This window comes from Pararge aegeria, chromosome 26 (genome assembly GCF_905163445.1).
Source record: "Pararge aegeria chromosome 26, ilParAegt1.1, whole genome shotgun sequence".
NCBI lineage: Eukaryota > Metazoa > Arthropoda > Insecta > Lepidoptera > Nymphalidae > Pararge > Pararge aegeria.
The window spans coordinates 9,698,754-9,726,696 of NC_053205.1; the positions used below are offsets into that span (position 1 = coordinate 9,698,754).

The 27,943-nt window shown below is 40.3% G+C and overlaps 3 protein-coding genes across 4 annotated transcripts; 2 read left to right on the forward strand and 1 right to left on the reverse strand.

Moving 5' to 3' along the window:
* Positions 1 to 8,168, reverse strand: LOC120635176 (PR domain zinc finger protein 2-like). Its single transcript, XM_039906109.1, has 7 exons — positions 8,035 to 8,168; positions 6,915 to 6,999; positions 5,826 to 6,000; positions 4,625 to 4,830; positions 2,711 to 3,075; positions 926 to 1,028; positions 1 to 559 (listed from the first exon to the last, which is right to left on the reverse strand). Exons 2-7 carry the CDS (start codon positions 6,974 to 6,976, stop codon positions 1 to 3), a joined length of 1,470 nt encoding a protein of 489 aa, XP_039762043.1. The 5' UTR covers positions 6,977 to 6,999; positions 8,035 to 8,168.
* Positions 8,169 to 8,774: 606 nt separating this feature from the next.
* On the forward strand, positions 8,775 to 13,301 carry LOC120635387 (selenoprotein S A-like). Of its 2 annotated transcripts, none has more exons than XM_039906393.1 (6): positions 8,775 to 8,890; positions 8,960 to 9,162; positions 9,517 to 9,648; positions 10,234 to 10,340; positions 10,865 to 10,955; positions 12,910 to 13,301. In XM_039906393.1, exons 2-6 carry the CDS (start codon positions 9,105 to 9,107, stop codon positions 12,996 to 12,998), a joined length of 477 nt encoding a protein of 158 aa, XP_039762327.1. In that variant the 5' UTR covers positions 8,775 to 8,890; positions 8,960 to 9,104; the 3' UTR covers positions 12,999 to 13,301. The 2 variants fall into 2 exon arrangements, with proteins under 2 accessions (XP_039762327.1, XP_039762328.1); XM_039906394.1 differs by having other exon boundaries at positions 8,967 to 9,162.
* Positions 13,302 to 15,454: 2,153 nt separating this feature from the next.
* LOC120635177 lies at positions 15,455 to 27,923 on the forward strand (the record flags this gene model as incomplete). The annotated part of the gene is made up of 9 exons (XM_039906110.1): positions 15,455 to 15,848; positions 16,907 to 16,990; positions 18,599 to 19,028; positions 19,645 to 19,889; positions 20,369 to 20,411; positions 21,275 to 21,714; positions 23,894 to 24,027; positions 25,372 to 25,482; positions 27,868 to 27,923. Coding segments are annotated over exons 1-9 (1,761 nt in total), but the record flags the coding sequence as incomplete, so codon positions are not given.
* Positions 27,924 to 27,943: the final 20 nt, after the last annotated feature.

Sequence of the window (27,943 nt, forward strand, 5' to 3'; positions counted from 1 at the left end):
CTAGGGGCGCCCCCGAGCGCGCGCCGGCACGCTACGGCACGTAGTCGTCGTCGTCGTCGTCGCCGTCGCCGTGCCGCCGCGCGCGGCCACGTAGCCGCACGAGCCGCACGGGAACTTGCGGGCGTGCGTGGGCGGCGGGGCGGGGTGGGGGGCGGGCTGGGGGGGCCGGTGCGCGCGCATGTGGTACAGCAGGCTCATGCGGTGGCGCGCGCGGTAGCGGCAGTGCGGGCAGTGGTGGCGCCGCTCGGCGCGGTGCTGGCGCTGGTGGCGCGCGTGCTGCTGGCGGCTGGCCGTGGTGTGGCCGCACAGCGCGCACACGCGCAGCGCCGCGTGCCGCTCGAGGTGCCGCGCGTAGTCGGCCGGGCTGGTGCTGCTGTAGCGGCACTGCAGGCAGACGTGCTCGTGCGGCGCAAACGGCGGCGCGGCACCGGCCAGCCGCACCAGCGGCACGTCGTCCTCGTCCGTCTCGTCCGACACCTCCACCAGGTCGTAGTGCGGCTCCTCGATGATGACTTCGTCCTCGTCGCTCGACGTCAGCAGGCTGATGGGGCCGTCCGTCCTGCCGAGAGCACCATATGAGTAGTGAGCTTGCGGTGTGGCTGCACACACACATTATAAACTACCAACCGATGAAAATTCATTTAGTACAATGCTATGCCCTCTAAACTGACTGTATTGTTTATCAGCATGTTGACCTTGTACAAGCATTCTTGCAAATAAATGATTATTATTAATATTAATAAAGCATTTCTGCGGCACTCGTACTAGGGAGGCCTGTGTGACGAGTGCGGTAACCTCGCTGCAAGTGAGCGTGAGTGCGTGCGTGCATGCGAGCGTGTGCGTGCGTGCGTGTGAGCTTACGTGCGTGTCAGCATGTGTGCGTGCGTGTAAGCGAGCGTGCGTGCGTGAGGTGGTCGCCACTCACCGGGCGGGCGGGCTGGCGGGCGCGCGCTCGGGCAGCACGAGGCAGCGCGGGTCCACGTCGCACTGCACGCTCTCCAGCAGCATGACGCAGTCCTGGTCGCCGCCTGCGCACAGGCATTGCTTAGTGGGGCTCGCGGCGACGCGGGGAGCTATGCTCGGGGGATCGTTACACCTTCAAACGGCCTTAGTGCCGACTATTGATGTGAAACATCTATAGGCGGAGAGTAAACCTGATTGTTGGCGTGGCGATACAGGCTGTGACGACGCTTCGCCACGCTACATGATTGAATTTTTGTAATTGATATTTAATAATAAAAATGAATGTTCATTTTGTAATAAACAGTCATTATTAACCGACTTACAAAGAGGTTCTCAATTCGGTTGTATTTTTTTATTTTTATTTGTGGAACAAATTTAATGCATTATTTTTTCACTATGCAATATCTGATTTATATTAGACGAGACAATTTCGATGTTTCACATCTGCCAGGCGTCCCGTGACGGCTCACACTTTTTTTTTTTCTTAGTTGTCCTATGATGTTAACAATCTTTTGTGCTACTATTGTAAGTCCAAGTCAAAAATAACTGTATTCAAGAATAATGCCCATAAGGCACTTTTGATGCGTACATTACATTAAAGTTTTGTGTAGTACTTATAAAACTAAAGCTACGAGCTATGTAAAGTTTATTTTCGAACTTCAAAAATAACTTTTTATTGTGTTTATTTTGAATTTCTCTTAATCGTAGTTGTTTATTTTATATTTTTATGTTTCTACTTTACAAGTTAACACTAAACGTTAATGGAAAGATTGATTACATTATAGAAGTAAAAAATAATGGAGTGCACATCGAGCAATTGTTTTTGCATATCAAACTTAACAACGTCAAAGTAAAATTGACCTAATCCCTCATTTTACAGTCGTAACTCCCCTTATTTGTTTATGAACTCATCTTCATCTCATCTCATCTCATCTCTCACAAAACAGAAAAATTCTAAAGATTACTAAACTTAAAAATGATGTTGGAAAGGAGCAATCTGCTGAGTATCTTGCCGGCTCTTCTCAGTGGAATCTGCCTTCCGAACCGGTAGAGTCACTACAAACAGACTGACTTGACGTTTCAAAAGTGCTTATTAACTAGGCCTACTTGAAATAAATGAATTTTGAAATATTTTTTTTCAACGCACTATCAAATCCCCAGCTGAAGAATTGAAGGCAAATTTGAGTTTAAATACAATAAGCAATAGATATATTTTACTTGCGTTTACGTTCAATGATTCGAAATCGACTCTTCGATTGCGAGCGTAAAAATTTCATACTAAGGGTAGTGAAATGAGATCCATTAGCAATGGTTCAACCAACCGATGGACGCCGGGTCACACGGTGCTGGAACGGCGACCCTACGCCCCTAAACGTAGCGTTGGTCGTCCATAAGGAGTCGCTGGACGCACGCGAAAATAGATTTCCTATAGAAGACCTTAGACGACCGATAGGCGCAGTGGGCAGGGACCCTGCTTTCTGAGTCAACACTGGGTTCGATTCCCACAACTAGAAAATGCTTGTGTGATGAACATGAATGTTTTTCAGTGTCTGGGTGTTTATCTGTATATTATCAGTATTTATGTACATTATTCATAAAAATATCACAAGCTACGCTTACTTTAGGGCTAGATGGCGATGTGTCTATTGCCGTAGTTTATTTATTTTATTATTATTTATTTAAATTCCATTACGGTTTTAGCGGTTTAAAAGTGTCGACAGCACAATCCTGTCGTGCTCTGTCTCACCTTTTCCCACTGACACCTCGATGAACACCGGCTCCGCTTCGTCGTCCACATCGATCACTTGGCTGGCTTCCTCTCTCCGCATTTGAATTTCCCCATTTTTCCCTATTTCCATTTCCCCATTTCTCCCTATTTCTATTTTATCGTTTCTCTCTACTTGTATTTCTCCTGCAAACGGCGGCACTTCCACCTCTATGCAAGCGTTCGCGGCGAGGGTGCTCCCGCCCGTTTCTCTATTTCCGCCCGTTTCTGTTTCCGTCCCCTGATGCACGGGCCTCGTTTGTTTGATCTGATAGTTTGTGATGATGTCCTCGATGTCTTTGTTACTGATTTCGGAATCCGTAATAGATACATTGTCCGGTTGACTTCTGGAAGGGATTTTCAAATAATCATTGCAAGCGGTGATTTTAAAACGGCATAGACAATCAATTATTGAGAGTAACTCCATGATTTAATGAATATACTTTTTTTTAAAGTGCATAAACAGGAAAGTTTATACTTTTCTAAACAACATATACAATTTTGCGGCCTTATCGCTCCATAGCCAATGGCGAAGGTAACAAATACAGAAAATAGTTAGGTGGTGCACATGTACATATACCCATAAATATTTCAATACCTAAATAAATATATGTAATATCTTATATCTTTAAACGAGCAATTCTTGCATATATATATATATTATATATATATAATTGGAATCTCGGAATCGGTTTTTCATGAAATTTAGTATACAGGGGGTTTCGAGGGCGATAAATTGATCTAGCTAGGATTCATTTTCAGAAAATGTCATTTCATTTGTGTTTTCCGGTAATAGCCGATTTGGTGCAACGAAGTTGCACGGGTCAGCTAGTAATATATATAAAACAATAACCGTCACTACAGACAGATAAATAAATAAGTAACTACCAATACAAATATCAGAATTACGAAAAAATATTAAAGGGTGTCTATATTTCATAAGGAATCTCCCTGTCAAAATATTAAATCAGAAGAATTAGTCATCAGTATTTATTTCCATACGAACTAATTCAAAATATTCTAAGTGTTTACTTATGACAACCCTATTGGAGATAAAAGACTGACACGCGCATAGTACCTAGGCTACGCGACGCGTACCTGATAAAGTGACAGGAGTCACATGATTTTAATTTTTCATGTGACGTTCGGGCTGTGTCTGATTTCTTACAGTATGAACGATGGAAGTGGTTTACTCAGAAACTATTAGAGTTACGGTTTCACAGATAAGTCTCAGAGACAGTAAATAATGCACCTCCAAGGCATGTGAATTATTGTTTCGGTTTTCATTTACACGTTGTATACATATATGACTTCCGTACCTGTTTGTCACTTAAATTCTAATAAAGGGCTGGAACGGTTTGGATCACATTTTGTTTGTATATTTCGACGGGTCCCCGGATGGTTTTAAATTACAACTGAACCCGGTAGATGGCGCTGCTTCACCGGGCAGGGCGATGTCGACCGGCTCCACGAGTATTACAGTTATAGTTACAATTTAATTTTATAAATGCGTTTTTATTTATTTCTCTGTTTCATTGTTTGTACTTCCTTTAAGCCATATCTCAGCAATCTATCTACATTATTTTTGCTTTTTGAAGGCGAAGGTTACAATTCATCATATCAGCCCCAATACAGGGAGCGAGTCTCATCCCACAATGGGAAAGTATTAAGGCCAGAGTCCACCACGCTGGCCCAGTACTGATTGGTGGCCTCCGCACACCTTTGAGAACATTATGCAGAGCTCCCAGGCATGCAGGTTTCCTTCAACGTTCTGTAATATTAAATTACTTGAAACGCACATAACTTAGAAATGTACCCCGAAAGTGATATTGAGCTCCTACGCAATGCGCTATCACAGCTTCTACTGCTACAATTAGTATTAGTTAATAAATATACCTTTTCACAATATCTTCTTTAAGTCCATTTGTCATGCAGCTCTCGTTTTTGGATGTGTTCTCTTGTAGTCTATGGTTGGGTGAGTTTGTACGTTGTTCTGTGTCGGGTTTATTGTCTGTGGTAACGTCGGATGCGACTCTATCGTTGGCTGTGTCTGTTTGTTTAGAGGATATAAGCTCGTCATCTTTGGCTGTTGGGGTTTTAATCTGAAAAAGATTAAAATTACATTAATTACTGAATTTTTGAAATGTATATATAAAACAAAACTTCAATAAATAATTTAATGTATTTCCAACAAGCCGGACACTCAGCCTGACTAGGCAATTAGTTAGGACATTGCTGTGCCCGGATGCACCAGTGATGTGTGAAGTACAAGATGCTGACACAGACTGGTAGGGTAACCAAGATGGTGTTATACACGATTTGTACTTGCTACAAAAGCTTCTCACAATTGTTAAGTTTCTAATTTAAGCTAACACTATTAAATAAAAATAAGTTAAATTAGATATACGTTGAATATAAATTTAGTTGATGTGGGACACTCTGGGCACCGACTTGGCGTTGAGCTGCTTCTTATGTCTTCTAGCCCACTTATAATGCTCAGCCGGAAGGCGTCCGAAAGACACCACTCACGTGATGCCGGAGTGCACGGGCGTAGCAGCAATATACCTCAGTTCCCCAGCCACTATTCCGGAAGTTCTCAACTACGTGGGCGGTATGCTAGAATTCTGGAGTGAGGTAGGATGGCTGGAGTAGCAACAGTGGGAAATTTCGACCAACTCATGTAGGCCTATCACAGGCACTTATGAAGCGTTCATACAAATAATATGTTTAAATATTGGCTAGGAGATGGTGAAAACTTCGTTCGCCAACTTAAACCTAAAGCTACGAGGGTTCCAAACGCGCCCTGGTCTAAGAGGAGCCCGCAACAAACTTAGCCAGGTAATTTTTTTTTTGTTATCACTATCTCACTGTAAATGAATATTAAGCTAAGAAGTTAAAGCAATTCACACCCAAGCTGTTTTATCGTTTAAGTAATCATTAACATTATAATAGGATTTTTCTGTAAGCTTCCGTTTTAAAAAAACGTTGAACTTATTGGGAGTTGAACGTGCGGAAACTGCCCAGAGAAAGAAGAAGAAGACACTACTGTGCCAGTGGTGTCTTTCGCACGCGGCAGTGCATGGTGGAGTGCACTCACCTGGTCGAACACGCTGGGCACCACCTTGGCTTTGAGCCTCCTCTTCTGCCTGACCACCTCATACTGCTCGGCGAGGAAGTGTCGACTGCACACCACTGTGTCCAGCGTCACTTTGATCGACGTTGAAGGTATTGCGTCGAGCCACTTACGACGGAGGGCTCTGCTGTTCGGGAATCTGGGTAGACACAAATGTGTTTTAACCGATTCTGAACAAAGGATTTTTTAATGAATCTAGTTAGGGCTGAATCAGAGATGTGGTTGTTAATAAAACGTATGGTTAGGGTGTAGATGAGATGTTTGAGGTTCATAGGTGCTTAACTATTTGGATCGTTAACTGAGGCATGCGAGAAGCAGGTTACATACTAGTTAGATCTGTGACTCCACAAACTATATATGAGTTTAGCCAGTGTTTCAACATATAAAAGTTAATTTAAAGTTTGAGGTGGATGTTGGCTGGTGTTAATTTGAAGTTGCTTTTGTTGTTTTAGTTTCAGTATTGTTTATTTTACCGTATAGTTTATTAAACGTATTGAAATATGTATTAGTTTATTTTATTATTATATTTGTGCACTGCTATAAGGATTCATATGTGAGTCAACTCCTTATAATGGTTGCCTGGAAGAAATCACTATAAGTGATAAGGCTGCCTTTGATAAATTTAAATTTCTTGTATCTTTGTTCTTTTTTATTTATTTCTGTTTTGTTCTTGTGTACAAGAGAGTATTTTTGATTGATTGATTGAAGTAAAATAAATGGTTAACTCAAATATCTCCAGCCATTTATTGATCTTTATTATAATATGGTCAGTTTAACACAAGATCAGTTTGTCAGTCATTATGATCTTTGACTATTACAAACTCACAACCTCTTAGTTACCATATACATCCCGCTGGGCTCATCTAGGAGACAGTTTCCCAGCACACACCTCAAACTTTTCAGACTTATGTGCACTTTCAGCAAATAAATATAACTTTCTTTAACAGTGAAGGAAAACAACGTAATGATCTGCATGCCTAGGAGTTTACAAACGTTTGCGAATAAAATCTACAATTGGTAATAAAATTTTATATTTAAGTTAAAAAGACATACTTAAAGTATGTTACATCATCTTTTGCTGGAACGCACCCATCCACGCAGCATATCTCAGGCATTTTCACGCAGACATAATACTGTCCTGAAAAAGGAACATTTTCAATATATTATTTATTAAATTTTATGAATAAAATAATATTAATCAAACCTTGTAGATTTAATTTTCGTAAAGGGAACGATGGGGCTGATATTCTTAGTGTTTAGAAAAGTCCCGAACAAATAAAGAATTAAAAAAAAACCTTATAGATTTGTTTCCTTGTCACAGCTTACAGCACATTATGATGATTGTAAAATCAATATTTTTCTAACTTAGCTTATAATGTATCATGAATTTTTTTGAATTCTGAATTAGAATTTTTAAATTTCATGAACTTAGGTAATCTCTTCTTTATTTTTTACAATATAGTACATTTTGAAAATAGAACACATACTTAAATTAAAGGGAATTTTTTTTTTTTTTTTTTTTAATTTTTCTACATAATTAGTAGTAGCAATTCTTGTTTTTTAAATTTTATGACATTAAACAACCAGCTAATATAACACTGTGATGAAGTTGAATGAGAAATCTTTCAGGTCCAGGATACATTTCTATTTAAAAAGGCTGACTTAGACTGATACGGTAACCAAGGTGGTGTTTTATGTCACGACTTGTAATTACTACAAAAATTCGCACAATTTTTAAGTTTCTAATTTAAGTTAACATTATTAAAACAATATAAATTAGAAATCTGATGGAGATTTATGTTAAAAAATTGTTTTTTTTTAATTAATCACCAATGTGCATCTGCCTTTACATTCCCTATTATAACTTGTTCCGCGTCCTTATTCTGGTACTCCTACATTGCAACCATATCGAATGCATTTTCGACCTTAATACTCTGTTAATACGGAACAAAATACGATATCAAGCGGCGAACCAATAACGCAGTTTTACGAAGCGATTTCCAGAGTAAGACGCCACGATAATAATTTGCGATAACTTAAAATTTATAGAAGAACTCTATTTACACAGGAAAATGAAGTAACTCAACTTATAGAACGTCTATAAAAACTTATTTCGCGCGCAAACAGTTCCAAAACAAGGTTATAAACAGCGGAAACAATAATTTAAACTTACTACGATAAAAGGCTTGAAACCACTTAAAAACCACTAAGTATACATTTGCTAGGAACACTCTTATTTTCACAAAAGTTATTAACTTGCTATATACATTATAATTGGTAATAATATCAAAAATAACTGCATGAAATATTTACTAAATATTTCAATAAATTATTGGTTTTTTGACAACTGCTAGTGTTGTAACTTGTGCTTTGAAATGCTTATAAACCGATACAAGTCTTTGATGGGAAGACAAAATTATTTAAATACTCGATTGGATTTTCGATTCTGAACGAATTAAATCCAATGTCTATCTGTATGTTATAAGTAGTAATGTATATTAATCATAAATATATTCATTAGCCATCTTAGTACCCATAATACAAGCTACGCTTACTTTGGTGCTAGGTGGCGATGTGTGTATTTGGAAATTAGTGTTTGGGCTTCCACTATTTACTGCCATAGTAACAAGATGTAAAATAAATAGATAAATAATTTACACCTCAGTGTACCCTACACAAATCTTAACCACAGCTGAAATCTTGAACTCATTTGAAGAGCTACTTTTGACATACGCAGTACACTGGAACTCATTTTACAGTGTTTTTAAACATTCAAATTTCTGTTCCCTGCACTCTCGTATGCTCTGAATCGTATAAATGTTTGCGCCAGATATGAGTTATCAACAGAGGAGGCAATAGAGGTCTAACTAGAAATCTATGGATTTCCGCTCTATGGACTATCTATATTTGTGTTAGTCTGTTTCAAAAATTAGTAAACAATCGAAATGGCAAAAATTCTAAAGAATGAACTGTAAGATAAACACGACATTTTCTAAGATATCAAAAGAAGAACAAATTACTTTATGCAGGTACCTATAAATTTTATTCTTGGATAATTTTTTTAAATTATCCTACGGAATAAAACAAACCAACTCAAGGTTCTAGTAGGAGTATTGGAACGACAACACGTTGACAGCTGAGGTCAGAGATTGAAACATCGTAATTTCATCATATCCGCAGAAGAAACACACAACAAGTGCACATTGAACATTCTGATCGAAGCAAAACTTTATAATTTAAAAAATGGGCGATCACGTCGCTGATCCAGAGGGTTCCACTTTTGTGAACCCGATTTCTCTAGGTGAGTTAAATTAAGCGTTTACCAGAATGCTTATTGGAACGCTGCAGTCACTAAATATCTGTCAACATACATTGCTTTTATGTTGACAAACATTTAGCCAACAATCTTAACAAATGTTTTCATTATAACTTTAACATTGGTCATTAATATAACTAAAAAAAAGAAACATTTTATAAACAACATTAAAATGTAGACCTATACCATTCGAAAATGTTTAAAGTTTTTCGTAAGTGTGGAAGCATTGAGAAAGGCTAACAAATGTTATCAAAATGTTAGTAAATAAAGGCCAGCCTTGGGTCTGGTCTAAAGGGGAGCTAGCCCTTACCACTATAGGTTTTGACATATTCTCGGCAGTGCTAGGATTCCTGGCAAACTATGGCTGGTTGGTGGTGGCGGGCGGTGCGCTCTGCGTGTACGTGGTGCAGCGCCTGAAGCCTGCCTTCAGGCGCTGGCAGGAGGCCAGAGAAGATGCAGCTTATCATAAAGGTGATCATATACATTTCTATTTATAAGTGCTTTTTATACCCTAGTATAAGATTTGTTTGCTCACAAGGTAATATTAGGTCCGTTTTACTTTGAAAATACAGTTTGATATGCAAAAACTACTCCTCCTACTGAAAAGTAGCCTAAGACAGATTATGTGATTATGACAGATATTATTTATGTGTTTTTGTTTCTTTATCATTACACTTTTTCCTTTTGTCGGGTTACAAATATAGTTCCTAGATATTTCAAATCAAAAAACCCCAATAGAAATTAAAAAAATTAAATTGGTTATGATGCATGGGAATTGTCAGTTCAGACTATTTTTGATGGTTGGCTTTCAAATTAGTAATTGATTGTACGAATTTACATTTAAATCAGCTTTCACCACAATGCTATTATAGTATTAAGGAGGAGAAAAGTCCTATTATAGTATTAAGGACTTCAAAATCAAGGAAAGGAAGAAGGATTCAATGATCAAAATGCTTGGGTGTAAATGATTGCTCTATCCAGGTTGCCTTCACCACAATGCTATTTAGTGGAGTGAATGTGAAGATGTGCAGATAACATGTGTCCACCTCCCCCCAGACCCTGACAAGGCGTTGGCGCGCATGGAAGCTATCCAGCGCGCACGCGAGCAGCAGCAGAGGGCGTTGGAGGCCGCCTCGCTGAGAGCCCTAGAGCAGGAGAAACAGGTGAGTGTGGACCTGCGCTGTTGGGATGTGTTTTTGGCCCTGCTAATACCTTTTCTTAACTTTTTATACAACACATACTTTGTTATTATCGTAAAATCGAATTAATGCTAAGTGATCGCCCTATGAGCGGGTGAGATTCAGGTATACAAAACATTTTGTCAAATCTGTCCTAATAAAAATGATAAACATACGAAATATGGTTCATATTTCATTTCTTTCTATTATTAACAAGAATTCAATTAATAATTACTACTTTTATATTAAAATATGTAACTGTAATGGTCTAAAAAGATAAAATGTATAAATTGTACTAAATTCCTCACAAGGTAATGTTTAAATCATTATGTTTGGTGATCGATTTAAGAATGTATTCATTCAATCGTCCATTCATAACTACTCTGCCAATGTTTCCAACACCTGACAAATTGGATCACGTGATCTGACGCCATGTTGGTTTGTGACGGTGATGCACAGACTTAGCGCTCGGCTTGTAGCGGGGAGTGTAACGGAGTGGCTTGTTGCAGCGCGAGGAGCGCAAGCGGCGAGAGAACCTGGAGCGCCTCGAGAAGTACGGCGCGGGCGCGGCGCCGGCGCGGCGCCTGGGCCACGGCGAAGGTACCGCGCTCCCGAGGGACGCCCTCCCCGCCATATAGACCAATGGAAATTACACTTTATTCAAGGAGCTTTTATAGTTTTCAATCTTTCAGCTGTTTCGCTAAAAGATTCCCGCACAGATGGCTACCGTTCGAGAGAACAAGCCAGCACGGCTAGCATGGGCAGAAGACAGTTATATCCCCGGGGAAAGGGTAAAAATGTATCTTCTCCCACAGCTCCATTAACTCTCAGAGCACTGACGCACAAGTGGAAATAATATCCAAATAATGTGTAATAATAAACGGGGGCAAACTTCTCCTATTTCATATTGCTATGCTTTATAGCATATGTATTATATCCCCTGTTATGTCATGTCATGATACGGCAGTTTTTCTATGAATAACGTTAGATGCTTAATTTCAATTGGGCACTCTTGTAAATAATTTATCGAACAGGCTTAGTTCTGCCGCCTATGCAGTGACGAAGATACGCTATATCACGGACATTGAAACTGCTAGGCTAGTCTACTTTAGTTACTTTCACAGCATTATGTCATATGGAATTTTACTATGGGGTAACGCTGCTGAAATTGGCACTAATTTCGTGCTGCAGAAGAGGGCTGTTCGTACGATCTATAAAATAGGTCCGACAGAGTCATTAAGAGATAAATTTAAAGATAGTGACAGTTTTTAGCCAATACATATTTGAAAATTTAATGTCTGTTCACAAAAATATCAATCTAAATTTAGGTGAAAATGTGACTGCAACAATTTGAAATTTAGAAGCAAAAATAAACTTGAAGTGCAATATACTAGACTACATAAAATAGGTTTAAAGAAAATTGTATACAATTTTACAATAAACTACCGGTTGATATTTTGGAGATGTCTCTTAAAAACTTCAAAGTTTGTATTAAATATAAGCTTTTAGAAAGCTTATTATAGTATTAAGGACTAAGTCAACGATCAAAATGCTTGGGCGTAAATTATTGCTCTAACCAGGTTGCTTCTTTAATAGTTTTAAATGACAATGTGAGATGGTGATAACAAAAAAAACAACCGGCTAAGTTTGTTGTGGACTTTTTCTTAGACCAGGGCGCGTTTGGCACCCTCGTAGTTTTAAGTTGACGAATTTAGTTATCGCCATCAACTCACTTCTATGTCATATTTTACATGTAATGCATCAAAAGTGTCATCTATGTGCCTATTTGAATAAATAAATATTTGACTTTGACTTGACTTTGACTTTATCTCCGACAAAATTTATCAAATCTTTATTAAAATTAGACAATACTATAATAGTATGCTTGATAGTATACAATTTCAAATTAAAATGAATAATTAAATTTAATGGAGCTTTGAAGTAAAATTGATAAAAAATTTCATCCCATTTCCCGGAGGAAACTTCTTGTTTATCGGGATAAAAAGTATCCTATGTTTCACGTGATGCCCGGACAGACAGACAAACAAAAATTAAATAAAAATCTGTTTTGGACTCAGTATCGATTATAAAGCATCCCCCGGTCAAAATTTTCAAATTATATTAAATGTGCAGAAATCTTCCAGTTACAGTTTTATTATATATTAATACTATTGTGATCAAACAAAGTGCCATTCAATCATAATACTGTTGAAATACTTTAGTTGCATAAGCACTGCTTAGCCACAAATATATCAGCGCCATCTCTTAGAACGGTTATGAACTACTAAGGGCCACCAACATAATACATTTTTTCTTGCTTGCCTATTAATGTATAAAAAAATTAGTAAAAACTAACGATAAAAAGAGGTTTCCATTATGTACAGGTTCTCATTATTTTCTTGAAAATTTGTAACTAAACTTTAAAACTAAACTTGACATCTAAAACTAACGAATAGAGTGTCTAGTTTATAGGACAGGTAAAATAAAATAGACTTTAGGTTGAATATAATAATGAAAATATGTTTAACGAAACTCTTTGTTTTCCTCGCTGCAGAATTCCTGCCGCTGAGCGGCGGGGCGGAGTCTTCTTCCTACCGCCGGCCCAAGCGCTCTGCGTGCTCTCGCGGCGGCTGCGGGCCATAGGCCGCCGGCGGAGCGGCGCAGAGGCCGCCGGCGCCGCCAGTATGTTGCTGCGGCACTGTCAACACTACTACCAACAGAGTCTTCACACCACAGCGTCAGTGCATGGGCCAAAGAGTGTTGACTTTTAAAAATATGTTTTTTAAATATAGACACTTTTTGATATCGATTTCGATATAAGATTATCGATATCGATTTCAATTAAAATGGTGAACTTTTAGACGACTCTAAATTCCAGCAATGTAAGTCAGCGGTGACAGGCGATAAATCTGTGTTAAATAAAATCGCATTAATACATTTTTGATATTGGATTTTTTTTATTGATTTATCGATGGATCGACATAAATATACAATGTGTAACAGAATTACGAAATATTATTGAAGGCTGCATAAATATATTTCAGGAGAAATATTAAGACAAAAGAAGCATATTTATTTTTCCATACAAACGAATTCAAAACATTAATTAATTATGACAACCGTATTGAAGATATGAGATCGACACGCGCAGAGTACCTACCTTCGCGACGCGTACCTAATAGTGACATGAGTCACATGGTTTCACAGATAAGTTTCAGAGACAGTACATAATGTAGGTACCGCTAAAGCCTTCTAAAGTTTTCATTTACACGTTGTATATAGCTAAAAACATTCGGTATATCATTATTTTCCCTGCAACCTTAACAGCCGCCGCCCAACAGTTGTGTATACGACTGAAATAGCGTTAGCCTAATGACTAACATAATGGCAGTTATTTGGTGTGGTACAGTTAAGATCTTCATATATTTTTTTTTCCTGTAACACCTATTTACCTGTATCAGCAAATAAATAAAATTGAATTGAATTGAAATTGAATTACATGTTCGTATCACACTGATTTAATATGTTATCAATATTTATACACTGTACCGGTTCGGAGCTACAGTCAGGTTCAATTTCAGACCTGGGTAAATATTGTCCATGGCACACCCAACCCGGATAAAGGACACCAAGCCAATCTTGGCAGGATATGTGACACTTATAAAAATTAATTAACACCTATGTAAACATGTTGCATGTACCATTTCAAGCAAAATAAAAATTAAGAAAGAACTACATTTTGTCAATTTCATGTTCACATGTAACTTATTTTATTTTTCTTAGAAGTTTATGTGAATGAAAATAAATTTAGTGATAGCTTCATCTGTTGTTTTCGGCATTTATTTATTTATTAATTATTATTAATTAGAATGGCTAAAAGCCAATTACACTAATTAAAGAAAACGAAACTAACCATTATTAAAAAGAAAGTCATAAACAAATTAAAATAATTATTGATCTGAATTCACACCGACTTGTCACAATAATGCAGACACTCGCGCATGAACTTTATACGTTCATCAGCAAACAATTTAGATAAGGTTTAGCCTCTAGGAGAGCATTGATCATCAATTCAACTGATTCAAACGAACAATCTATAAATGAAGCGGAATGTTTTGTTTTGGCCCATTGTATATTAAGGTAGAATCACTACAAACAGACAGACTTGACGTTTCAAAAGTGCTTATATTAGGCCTACTTGAAATGAATGAATTTTGAATTTTTTACTTCTTATTCCAAAGCAGTGTATCTTTTATAAGAATTAAAAAAAAAAGTGGGCGACATCTTGAAATTATCGATATTAAGCCGATTGCTATCAAAATCGATATCTGGGCGAGACACCAACAACAAATTCCACGGTGTGATTGCAGTCAAGGGCTATCTTGTAATTGAATAAAAAAATATATAGATAAGCAATCAATCTGTGTAACACCACATACTTTTTTTATATCGTAAACAACAATTACAAATATAAAAACATTTTAAATAATTATTACTAAGTATTTTGTCAAATACGATGATGATCCAGTGCTCGCTACCGCGCCAGGCGGCAAGCGCGCGTTGACTACCCTAGTGCCCTACTAAACAAGACGAGTTAGTTGTAAGACGCGAGGGGTGAACGATGACAGCGCCTTAAACGAGGATCTGTATATTCTGTAAAAAGTAGGTAATTGGAAAAAACTTTGAAATGTGTCGGTTTACAGTTTGTGCCCTAGACTTTTTATGTTTGTAATTACATATTATATTAAACTATCCGTTTTTGAAAGTATTATCATTGAATGCGATTTTGAAATTGGTAAGCCAAAATCTTCAATGCCCTTTACCGACCATTTTAGATGTTCCTTTTATTAGAATTGTAATAGGATAGCGATGAGTCCAGGAAAAGACGCAAATAATATGTACCATAAAATTATTTCATATACTTCATGAAACTATCGTAAAAGTGTATAATATGAAGTTATTCTTCACAACCATGTAATTCACTTCACGATCTCTTGCAAGAACGATTCAACCCGCCTAGCAAATAAACCAAAGTTTCTGTGGTTATCTGTGGTTATTTATTGTCTGGCGGTTGTTCTGACTTGACTTTGATATTTATTTACTAGTCAGCAGTCTGTGGAATTTGATATTTTATTGGCGGGATTTGGATTGTCTTTATTTACCTACGAAAAGTGAAAATTAATTCCAAATTATCACGTTTGCATTTTATTGTCGGTAACTGCGCATAGCGAGGCGACATTTATGTTAAACCGGGAATAGCGGTGCTGGAGTTGCGATGAGCGACGTGATGTTCGCGGTGTACGGCGGCGGGCGCTGGCGGCAGCTGTGCCTGAAATCGGGGCGCGTGTGCGGCTGGGGCGCCGTGCGCGTTGCGTGCCAGCGGCGCGGGCGCCTCGAGCTGGTGCCGAGCGCTCCGGCGCTGCGCGCTCTTCGTGCGCTGGCGCAGGGTCGCCGCAGCGCCGCGCGCGCCGGTCCGCGGGTGCCGCAGCAACGGTACTCACCTACACACCTTTCTGCTTCTATGGGTCCGGGACTACGGCTCAGACCACAGCCACACAATAATGATATAATAACCTAATTGCTTATTTAATTAAAGAAAATCAATCAAAAGAAGGTGGTAAGAAGTTTTAGCATCTAGTATGTCAAAGCATTTAATTCAATACCCTTTTATTGGTATGGAGGTATTTCAGACTTTCTTAAGAGTCCAAGAAAAAGATTCAAAGAAGAATTTAGCCAGAATCCTCATTTTTTTATTCACAAAATTAGTTTAGGTGAAGTAACAAGATAAGATATCTTGGTACTTCTCTTAAACTGATCTATATTCACAGAAGTTGACAAAGGTAATTATTGTGTGGCAGAGGGAGAAGCTCTGAGCAGATAGAACATCCAACTTGGATGAAATTTTGAGGGACAGTGCAAGCCAGGGTCTTTTCAAGCAGGTTACTTGCACCCTGTTTTTTTTTATGCCACTACAAGTTAGCTCTTGATTGCAATCTCACCGAGTGGTAACTGGTAAGTGATGATGCAGTCTCAGATGGTAGCGGGCTAACCTGTTAGGGGTATGGTAGTCATAAATTGGTTTCTGTGTGACATTGCACCAAAACACTAAATTGCTTAGCGGCATGTATTTGTTGTCTGGATGGTAACTAGCCAATGCCAAAGCCTCCCACCAGGCAAAACTAAGTTTTAACTTAATTCATAGCCATATTTGTTTAGTTCATTTTATTTCATGTAATATTTGCGTTTATATGTACCATACTTATTACATAGAGGCTTGGATTAGTTTGGTTTAGTAATGGACCTGCAGTTATATAGCACAATGGGAAATTTCACTGAGCTATATTAGATGAAATTTTGAGGGTTCTTAAAGGGTTATCAATCTGAACTCCTAGTACTTTAACAGCAGTCCAAAATAGACTAAAATTCAGACTGCATTTATAGACTTTAGACAACTTATGAAACAAAACCAGGTCCAAATTATCCATAGTCCATGCTGACCCATAGACCAACAAGGTGGATTGTGGTTTGTTTGTTAAACCAAATGTTCCAAGTTCCAGAAAAGAGCACCATTATATTCCGGATGCAAGCAAAGACTGGATTGAGGGACACATGTGCTGCCAGCCACACGTGAAGCAGTAAGTGCCTTGTTCATTTTAAATATATGACATATTTAACCAAAATGTATGACATTTATCATGTTATACATTTTAGTCTGCTATAAGTGTTGGTCATAAGATTGAGGAAATTAATAAACTAATTGAAATCATCATCAAATTCAAATTCAAAATTTCTTTATTCATATATATTGGATAGAAGCAGGCGTTACTTTGCGGAAATCCATGATATATTATCAAAATGAAGCTTAATTTGCTATACTCCGCGAAAAGCAGGAGAATCTGTGTGGTGTAATTTATAATTTCTTCAATCCTTATACCCCACACCAAACAGATCTTCGGCAATATACCCTCTACGCACGTTTCGCTCCGAATCCGGAGCATCATCAGGAGATGTTGACTTTACAATGAATAATTGTTAAGTGAAAAATTCGCCAAATGTGTCGCCTTTTATACCTTTCTGACCCCCACCTAATCTATCTAAGCCCCTCCCACCTCATTAGTGCCTCTGAATATGTTCAATAGAGGTGAAGTTGATAAATTTATTTGTTCGTTTAGTAATTCGAACCTCCCATTCCTATGTTTAATAATTTCTAATTGTTCCCTCAAATCAAGTTTCAACCCTTTGTCGCAAGCATGTAATATTTCGTATGAATGATTACTGGTTACGTTATGTCCACTGTCTAAAAGATGTTTTGCAAAATGAGATTTTTCAGGATGGTTATGATTGAAGGCTGCCATATGCTCTTTATAACGTGTTTCAAATTTACGTCCGGTCTGACCCACATATGTGGCGTGGCATTCAGAACATTGGAGTTTATATACCCCTGATCTGTGCTTATTGTCCAATCTGTCCTTACCGTTACAAATAGCTCTCAGTTGGTTATTTGTTCTAAAAGCCACATGAACTCCATGTGATCTAAGTATCTTTGCTACACGCTCTGATATAGATCCGAAGTAAGTCAGACTGGTCTTATACCTATTCAGTTTGTCCATTGGTACGGCGTATAACTCCTTAGCAATCAGCCTCTGGTAAAAAAAATTACTAAAAAAGAAACAACAGAGGCTGATTGCTAAGGAGTTATACGCCGTACCAATGGACAAACTGAATAGGTATAAGACCAGTCTGACTTACTTCGGATCAAGAACGGAACGCGGAACGCGCCCTGGTCTTAGAAGAGCCCTCAACTAACTTTTTTTTGTTGAAGCTAGAGCAATTCACACCCAAGCTTTTTTATCGTAAAAGTGATCCTTAATATTATAATAGGATTTTTCTGTAAGCTTACGTTTTATATAAACTTTGAACTCATTGAGAGACATCAGACAAGACAAGTGAATAGGAGAAGTTTACCACCGTTTAATATTACTTATATATTATTTGGATATTATTTCAACTTGTGCGCCAGTGCTCGGAGAGTTGATAAAGCTGTGGGAGAAGATACATTTGTATCCTTTCCCCGGGGAGATAATTGTCTCCTGCCCATGCTATCCTTTATTCTATGCCTTCCGAACTGGTGGTAGTCACTACAAACAGACTGACTTGACGTTTCAAAAGTGCTTATATTAGGCCTACTTGAAATAAATAAATTTTGAATTTGAATTTATTTGTACTTGGCGTGCTCCTTCCAGCTGTCGCGGCGGCTCCAAAGGCAGCGCGCCTCGGCTGGTGCACGCGGCCGTGCAGGCGGACGGCCGGGCCTGCGCCCCGCGGGACTCCGCCCCGCCGGACTCCGCCCCGCCGGACTCCGCCCCGCCGGACCCCGCCCCGCCGGACCCCGCCCCGCCGACCCGCTATAGCCAACACAAGGATAAGAAGCGGAAAACCGGCGCCGAAATCAAAACGCTGCTGAAGAAGAATCATACTGAGGAGCTGTGGGAAGCCGTCGGACCCGAGGATGGCGCCCTGGTGGTAGCGCGGAGGGGATGTGACGAGGGGGGGAGCGAGTCCAGCAGTGAGCCGTCGGGGGACAGCGCTCCGAAGAAGAGAAAGCGAGCACAGAGAGCAAGCTCTGGCAGTGATGCATCTACAGAGTTGGCGTCGCAGAGCCAGGATGATCAGGTATGTAGACTTTTTTGACGACTCCCTCTCCCTGGCGCAGCGGTGAGCGCTGTTAACCTCAGTAGGAGGTCCCGGATTCGATTCCCGCCAGGGGCAATTTGGGAATTTATAATTTCAGAATTTTCTGTGGTTTGGTCTGGTGAGAGGCTTCGGCCGTGGCTACTTACCACCCTACCGACAGAGAAGTACTACATACTGCGATTTAGTGTTCCGGTGCGATGTCGCGTAGACACCTATTACACAGGTTATACAGGTTAGCCCGCTTCTATCTTAGACTGCATCATCACTTACTACCAGCTGAGATTGCAGTCATGGGCTAACTTGTAGTGGAGTAAAAAAAAAAACTCTATCGACCTCCGATAAGTAAATTTGATCCGCACTAGTAACCCACCGCGTCGCATCGACCGCCCCCTCGCATGACTCATAATGGCTGTACTTGATGTTACGTAAATCTGACCCGCACTGATTCGTATTAACACGCCTTTAATACGAATTATGTAAAGCAAAATGGAAGAAGAAGAATAAAGCAAAAATGTAAGATGGGGAATGAATAAATAAATACCAAATGTGCAGGCGTAGCGCAGGTATACGTGCTGTGAGGCCGAGTGTGTCGCAGGACGCGCCGTGCAAGGAGCTGCTGATCTCGGAGGACGCGGTGGCGCTGTTGCGCGGCTTCCTGCGCCGCGACACGCGCAACGTGTTCGGCGTGCAGCTGAGCCACTTCGACGCGGACGACGCGTGCAAGGAGCGCCTGTTCTACCGGCTCAACCCGCTCGTGTCTCTGCGCCGCTGTCCGCGCGTGGCCGCCGCCGCGCTCGGGCGCTTCGCCGACTCGCTGGGCCTGCGCCGCGTCACGCCCGGGTACCCTCCGCCGAGCCGGTGTTATCTGTATATTATAAGTCTTTATGTATATTATTCATAAAAATATTCATCAGTCATCTCAGTACCCATAACACACTTTGGGGCAGATGGCGATATGGGTATTGTCGCTCTATATTTATTTATTTAATTAATAATAATTGTAAATCCCATATTCTTCAACTGACAATATGCCTCGGCGGCCATCTCGGTTTTCAATAAGAATTTAATATTCGTTCTTACTCCACATAAACCCTATATGTTAACCAAACAATATGGCACGGCGGCCACCTTGGATGTCTAAAATAATATCACACTCTGACTTAGTCATGAAACAACTCCTATGTTGTTAAACTGACATTTCGACTTGTCAAGTACAGTACCTATATTTCGACGCTAGATGGCGCCACTAAACCCTTTAATGCATAAAGTGCGCGTCCGCAAGCGCCCTGAGCCGGCTAACCGTTGTGTTCTGTGCGCAGGCGCAGCGCCGGCCCGCGCAGCCCGCGCCACGCGCACTCGCAGGTGGGTGTTTCTTAGTTGGCCAATATTTGTGCAAATTTATCAAAACATTAAAAATTTCACGTTTTATATGATTTGATCGATTTTTGCTCTTATGCATCGTTCAGAGTTATTTATATATAAAAGGAATGTCTTTATTTTAAATATTGAACGAGTTATAGCCACAAAATATATGTAAGTTATGGTAGTGATGTGATGTGCTCAGTCATGGTAATGAAATATAAGGACGAGGTGATGTTACAACATATTTTTAAACGTCTAATATAACTAAATATTTATATTTTTTTAATTCCTTATATTTCTGATTTGAAGAAAGAGAAAGAGTGGGATTTTACAGCGTCCTGTACGACCTGTTGAATTTCTTTCTCTGCTCACTTTTTATAAAAAATAAAATAAAATACAAAAATTATAAAAAAAACTACAACTTTAACATTTGCCACTTCATCCTTATTTTACCTTAAGATTTGCACGCTCCTAATCGAAGGTTTGTAATACGCTCGTTGTTCTGTAACGTCAGAGTAAAATGGCATCTATGCTAATAAGATAACAGACGAAATTCGCCCACAATTCCGTACCGGTACGATCACACAAACCAACTGGGAGGTTGGCTTTAATATAATAAAGAAATTAAAAATTTTAATTTCATTTATTTCAAGTAGGCCCAGTTTATAAGCACAACTCTACCACCGGTTCGGAAGGCAGATTCCACTGAGAAGAGCCGGCAACAAACTCAGCAGATTGCTCTTTTCCAACATCATTTTATAGTTAACAATCTTTAAAATGTTCTATCTTGTGAGAGATGAGAGCGGCAGGCAAGGACTTCCAGTGGAATGAAGAAAAACATACAAAAATGTCTGTTCTCGCAGAAGGTCAAGGCGTTGGACGCAGAGCGAACGCCTGTTGACGACAGCCCGCCGACTCGGCGGAGCCTGCGCCCGCGGACCAGCGCCTGCGACTCGTCGGTTGCCAGCACGTCGGCCAGCCTGCCTCCCAACGTATCTAACAGGCTACTAAATAACGCGCTGGACAGGTCACTGACCAACGCGTTGAAGAGGCCGCCACCCAAATCGTCGAGCAGGTCGTCGACCAAAGCGTCGGACAGGTCGCTGAACAACGCGTTGGATACGTCACCGTTCAACGCGTCGAAGAGGCCGCCATCCAAAACGCCGAACAGGTCGCCGACCAAATCGTCGGTCAGGCCGCCGACCAAAGCGTTAGAAAGGCCGCCGATCAAGCCGTCGGACAGGCCACCGTCAAACTCTGCGAGGTCGTCGACCCATTCCAGCGAGGAACTAGACGTGCCGGGGTAAGATGCGTCTATACTTCACTGCCGTGTGTCTATACTAGATGGTAGGCTGAGTTCGAAATTCATCCGTCCTGTCCGTTTGTAGTGACTCTACCACCGGTTCAGCAGTGTGTGGTTTGTGTGTCGTTAGAGTGACACAAACAAAGGAATGCTGACACAAGTTAGAACTGAAAACAACTTGTAGCCTTTGAATACTTCGATCCCTTCTGCGCATAGACAGCCAATTTCTTACTGCTCGATGCGAAAGAAAGAGGAACATTGTCATTGACGCGCGCGCCCGGTTGAACGCCGAATGTTGTCAAAAAAGTAGGTTATTCAAATCCCCGCTATTTTTTGTTGTTTACACAAAAATAGCTATTTATAATTGTATTTCTCGAATTCCATTGAAAATAAAAAAAGTGCGTTACAATACGCGTGCATCGGTATCGGGACCTTCCAACATAAATAACTCAAATTGATAAAATATGCGGAAAAGTAAAATCGAAGAGATTATCCCACCCTAAAATGGGCATACATGGAGCTCCTCAGGGCGGTATATTAGGACCACTTCTCTTCCTTATTTACATAGATGATATGCCAAAATCGAAAAATTTTCCCTTGGTCCAGTTTGCTGATGACTAGTAATATATCAAAAAAAAAAAGATCATAAAACCCTACTGAAAATCAGCGTTGTAGTATTCCTTGGCATTGACTGCCACGGTGCTGTGGCACAGCGCTGAGTAGGTGACCCGTTGACCGCAATGAAGCTACACTATTATACTCCTAAACTATTGTATTTTTTTGACGTGACAACGTCTTATAATTCGATGGAGCCGGCTGCACGCACGAAAAAACATGACGTATGCGGCGTTACCTCGCTCTGAGGCGTTCCGAGCGACAAAGAGGCACAGTCGGCTTCCGCGTTCGACATCTGTCTCTCTCCTACTTGAGTGAGCGATGCGTCCGCGTGGACAGCTTCTATACAATAGTACATTTACATGTTTTCGGCAAGGATGAAGTGCAGTGAAAAGTGAATGTGGTGTCAATTGTTTATAGCAACGATAATATCTATCAAACAAATAAAATTAGAATTTTCTTTTGAAAAATGCAACCATTCCATCAGTAATTTCTTACGACGTTGTCACGTTCAACTATCGTCAGTAAGCCGACTTTACAGACAACCAATTTTTTTTCTTTTTCTTTGCCCTCATGTTGTCGTATGTCGTTATTTATTTATTGTGGTTATTAAATATTTATTATTATTATTTATTTATTATTAAAAATACAATAAATGAAAGTATAGTAAAATAATAATTCAATGGCTGACTTTAAACATTTGACATTAAATCTGAAGTTTATTGTAAAATTGTATGCAATTCCTTTAAATGAATTGCTTATTTTACGTTTTAGTACATCATCGCAGTCACATTTTCTCTTGAATTGGGATATATTTTATTTGAACATATATTAAATATGTATCGGCTAAGGGCGCGTTCACATAGAACGTCCGTTTTGCAGGTCCGTTTAAACGTATATCCGTTTTATTGGAACGAAACCGCGCGAGGCTTGGCAGTGGCACGCCATTTACAACGTCCATCCTCGTAGAAAGTATCGTCTACTTGAACGTCTACACTGAAGAACGAAAGTCCAGTATCGTCGGATCTGTTAAAATCGGTCTTGCAAATGCTGTGTGAATATTACCACCAGTAGCGACGGATCAGTTAAAAATCGGATGTTTTATGTGAACGAGCCGCGATCCGTAAGCGGGTCGGAGGGAGTGCGGGTGCGGTTGTGAATGTGAAATCATTTGTGGGGATGGGTATATGCTTTTATAACATGATACCGAAGGTAATATTAGATCTACCTTTACCTAAGTTTAAACAATATATTAAAACACATTTAACAAATCGTGGTTACTACACGATTGATGAATTCCTGAACGACAAGGCTGCTGCGGAAGCGGGCCACTCCGCTCTCATCTCTCACAAAACAAAAGAATTCTAAAGATTGTTAAACTTTAAAATGATGTTGGAAAAGAGCAATCTGCTGAGTTTCTTGCCGGCTCTTCTCAGTGGAATCTGCCTTCCGAGCCGGTGGTGGAGTCACTACAAACAGACTGACTTGACGTTTCAAAAGCGCTTATTAATTAGGCCCACTTGAAATAAATGAATTTAGAATTTTAGAATTTGGTTGTCCGCAGGGCGCGCGCGTACGCGGCGGCGGAGGACGCGCACGTGCTGCGGTTCGTGTGCGGCGCGGCGCGCGCGCGGCTCGTCAACGGCAACCGCCTGTGGCGCGCGCTACAACCGCTGCACCACCGCGCCACCGGCCGCTGTGAGTGCAGCCCGCACCTGCTTGTATACGTGCACCAGCGGACCCCGGCGCCATCTGCCGGCGCCATTTGTGAATCTAAACCATCCAGGGTGCCACACAAACGCGTGCCGAAAAATTCATTCAAATCGGTCCAGCCGTTTAGGTTCAGTGACATACATACACACGCACACAAGAAATATATATATATATATATATATTTTTTTTTTTGAAGTTATACTTCTATTGGCGCGTTAGGGAGGAAAGATGAGAATTTTTACGATGCGCGCGCACACCGTCACGAAAAACCGACACCCTGAAGTTAGCTAAACTTTCAATTGTCAAAAGTCTGCGGGCTCGTTCCGAAATCTCAAATTTGAATGCGAGTTCAACTTGGCTGTACGATAGTGAGATAACTAGATAGTGCGTTATAATAAAACTTTCATTGTGTTAAATACTGAATCTATTGTTAGTGTGGTTTTTTCAACAAACGTTAGAATAAGGCGAAAGATTAAATTTTATCTTGTTTCTCCAAAGAAGTATAACTTTTAACGCGTGTACATACGTACACACACGTTTTTTCTTATTCTACTACTAGTAAGTTCTTGACTGCAATCTCACCTGGTGGTACAAGTAACATGGTAGCGGGCTAACCTGTTAAGGAGTATGGTAATCATAACCCCTAATCGGTTTCTACGCGACATCGCACCGGAACACTAGATTGCTTAGCGGCACGTCTTTGTCGGTAGGGTGGCTAGCTAACTAGCCACGGCCGAACCTTCCCACCAGACTAGAGAAAATTCAGAAATGATAAATTCCCAAAGTGGCCCTGGCGGGAATCGAATCCAGGACTTCCTACTTAAATTCACAGCGCTCAACGTTGCGCTAGGGAGGTTTGCAGATATATATTTTATATTTATATATTTGTGTAATGCTTTATACTTTATTTATTGCACCACCTACCTTTTCTATGTTTTTCCTTTTACGCCTTTGGCTGGAAGAAATCGCTATGTAGCGATAAGGCTACCGAATTGTACTCTCTGTCTCCATGTCAAAACTTTATTGACTTTATTTTTATTTAGCTCAACGTCAACCATTTTGGGTACCGTGCCCACAAGTGAACAGTTAGACGGAGTTTTTGTAAATAGTAATGTTATTTTGTAATTATAATATAAATATAGCCTCTCTTCTTGAGCTGTGTTTTACGCCTTTGGTTGCCAAATTGTATAGATTTCATAAATTTCTTATTTCACAATTTCTCTATCTCGTATTCATTCATAAAGTAATAAAGGGAGACAATAAATCCTGTTCACACCGGCATGGATTCGTCCGTGCAGTGTGTCACGTCATGCGTGCTCGTGTCCGCAGTCCGCTCGTGGCAGTCGCTGCGCAACCGCTACCTGCGCCACCTGCTGCCCAAGCTGAACTCCCTTCTGCCGCCACAAGACGCCACGCGCCTGCGCGCCGCCGCCACCGCCGGTGAGTCCCCCGCGCTGCCCGCCCCGCGCCCCCCGCCCCGCGCTGCCCGCCCCGCGCCCCCCGCTGCCCGCCCCGCGCCCCCCGCCCCGCGCTGCCCGCCCCGCGCTGCCCGCCCCGCGACTCCCATGCTCCCCGACAGGCTAGCCCGCTTAGACTGCATCATCACTTTACGACTGTTTATGTCACAGCCTGATGGATCTTACTACTTATAAGTACTCTCACGTCTCTCTTAATCGTTTTCTCTCCTTCTAACTGACAATATAGCTTTGTATTCGCAAGTTATGGCAGTCTTAAAGTGGGTCTACAATATTACATTTATATTTTTTTTCATTTTTTATTTAGTTTTTAACAGTTGTTGTTGTAACCTGTTGATTGTCCCTTAAATAAATAAATAAAAATCACTCACCACCAGAACGGCTAGCATGAGCAGGAGACAATTATTTCTCCGGGGAAAAGATAAAAATGTATCTTCTCCCACACCTTTATCGACTGTCGGAGCACTGGCGCACACGTGGAAATAATATATAAGTATCTAGCGGACCCCAGCGCCATCTGTCGGGCTAATCTGTGAATCTAAACCATCCCCCTAGGGTGCCACCCAAAACGTATACCAAAAAATTCATACAAATCGGTCCAGCCGTCTAGGAGGAGTTCAATGACATACACACGCACACAAGATATATATATATATATATATATATATATATATATATATATGCTTTAGCAGAATGACACGTGAATTATATCCCTTGTCAGGGGTTATAATTTATATCTTCTGCCTGTGCGAGCCCTGCAAGTGAGATTGCAGTCAAGGGCTAACTCGTAGTGGAATTAAAAAAAAACAAATGATGGCTTGTGTCGATGATGTATCATTAGTATACTATCCTCACATATTATTATGAGGTCAGTGAGGTCATTAATGTAAATTAAGAACAAAAAAGGTCCTATTATAGCTCCCTGAGGGACCTCTGATTTTCACAACTGATCTGTCAGACCTTAAAAAATGGCGCTTCCTCTCCATAATAAATTCCATTTCATAAAAGTTAAGTTTTTGATCAATGTCACATGTTAAACACAATCGAATGCCTTGGTCAAATCTCCTACTATATCTCCTTTTTGCTTTTGACGGTCTATTGGCGCAGTGGGCAGCGACCCTGTTTACTAAGTACAAGACCGTGGGTTCGATCCTCACAACTGGAAAATGTTTGTGTTATGAACTTGAATGTTTTTATGTATATTATTAATAAAAATATTCATCAGTCACCTTAGTACCCGCAACACAAGCTACGCTTACTTTGGGGCTAGATGGCGGTGTGTTGGATGTGTATTGTCGCATTATTTTTATTTATATTTTATAGTTTGTTAATAGTTACGCGGTGTTTGGTAACGCACTTACATTGGATAGGTGCTGTCAGTTAAGCGTGACAGAACACTGCATTACTATTACGACGTTATGCGAATGTTTACTTATAAGGCCCCAGTAACAGACAGTGCCTTAGTAACCGATTCGCTCGCTTGCAACGGAGAAGTCGTTTTAGAGTATTAAACTCTGTATCGTCAAAGTAAAATGGACCTAATTTCACTTACTTTAGAGTCGCAAAACGTGTATTTCTTATTTTTATTTAAAATAGCTAAAGAATTTTAAGCAAATTTGAGCTTAAACGTAATAGTAATAAGATCCATTTTACTCAAATGTTCAAGTATTTCAGATATAGATTCCCACTGTCGCTCTCTCCGTTCTGAAGTTAACCTTATCCTGAAAATTCCTATCTATTGTACTTCTTTCTGTTGTAAATCCTTTTTCGTTGAAGCTGTTTGGTGATGGAACTCTCCCCCCATTTAGATTAGGCGTGCGCTCAAATCCCTACCGATTTTCAAGAGACTTCTTAAAAAGCATTTAATGCCACCCTAATTTGTTGTGTTGTATGCTTATACTCTGCATGATATAATGATAGATATTTTTTTAGTTTGGTAACTTATTGTGTACAACCTAAACCTAAAGTCTTTTTTTCCCTATCCTTTGTTTTGTTGCCCGGCAGAGATCGCTTTGTAGCCATAAGTACGAGCGTGTTATATTTAGTGTTTTTTTTTGTTTATAATTTCATTCTGTTAGGTGCACAATAAAGTGTTTTATAATTTAATTATATCCGTACTCTAAAACGAGCTACGGATAGTTTAGCTAAGAAGCAGTGGCGTGCACATGGCTTTTAACCGGGGTGTGAATAAAGAAGGAAGATGCCTTTGCCATGAAATGGAAAAAGCCTTTGCATTTACGAGTTATACAAATATTTTAGGGTAGGAAGAGCTTTCGCGCATGTATGAAGTGCACGCCACTGCTAAGAAGCAAGCTAAGAGCCAACTAAGTGTGCGCGTGTCGTGTTGCAGGCGAGTTGAAGGCCAGCGCGCCGCCGCCGCGCCGCAACTCCGCCTTCGCGCCGCCGCGCACGCGCAGTGCGTGGGG

Coding starts and splice junctions, on each gene's coding strand:
- LOC120635176 (XM_039906109.1), bottom strand. CDS start 6,976: ATGCCTGAGATATGCTGCGTGGATGGGTGCGTTCCAGCAAAAGATGAT. Junction 6,001..6,914: donor GATGATGTAACATACTTTAA/GTATGTCTTTTT, acceptor GTGTCTACCCAG/ATTCCCGAACAGCAGAGCCC. Junction 4,831..5,825: donor TGCCCAGCGTGTTCGACCAG/GTGAGTGCACTC, acceptor AATCTTTTTCAG/ATTAAAACCCCAACAGCCAA.
- LOC120635387 (XM_039906393.1), top strand. CDS start 9,105: ATGGGCGATCACGTCGCTGATCCAGAGGGTTCCACTTTTGTGAACCCG. Junction 9,649..10,233: donor AGATGCAGCTTATCATAAAG/GTGATCATATAC, acceptor ACCTCCCCCCAG/ACCCTGACAAGGCGTTGGCG. Junction 10,956..12,909: donor GCGCCTGGGCCACGGCGAAG/GTACCGCGCTCC, acceptor TCCTCGCTGCAG/AATTCCTGCCGCTGAGCGGC.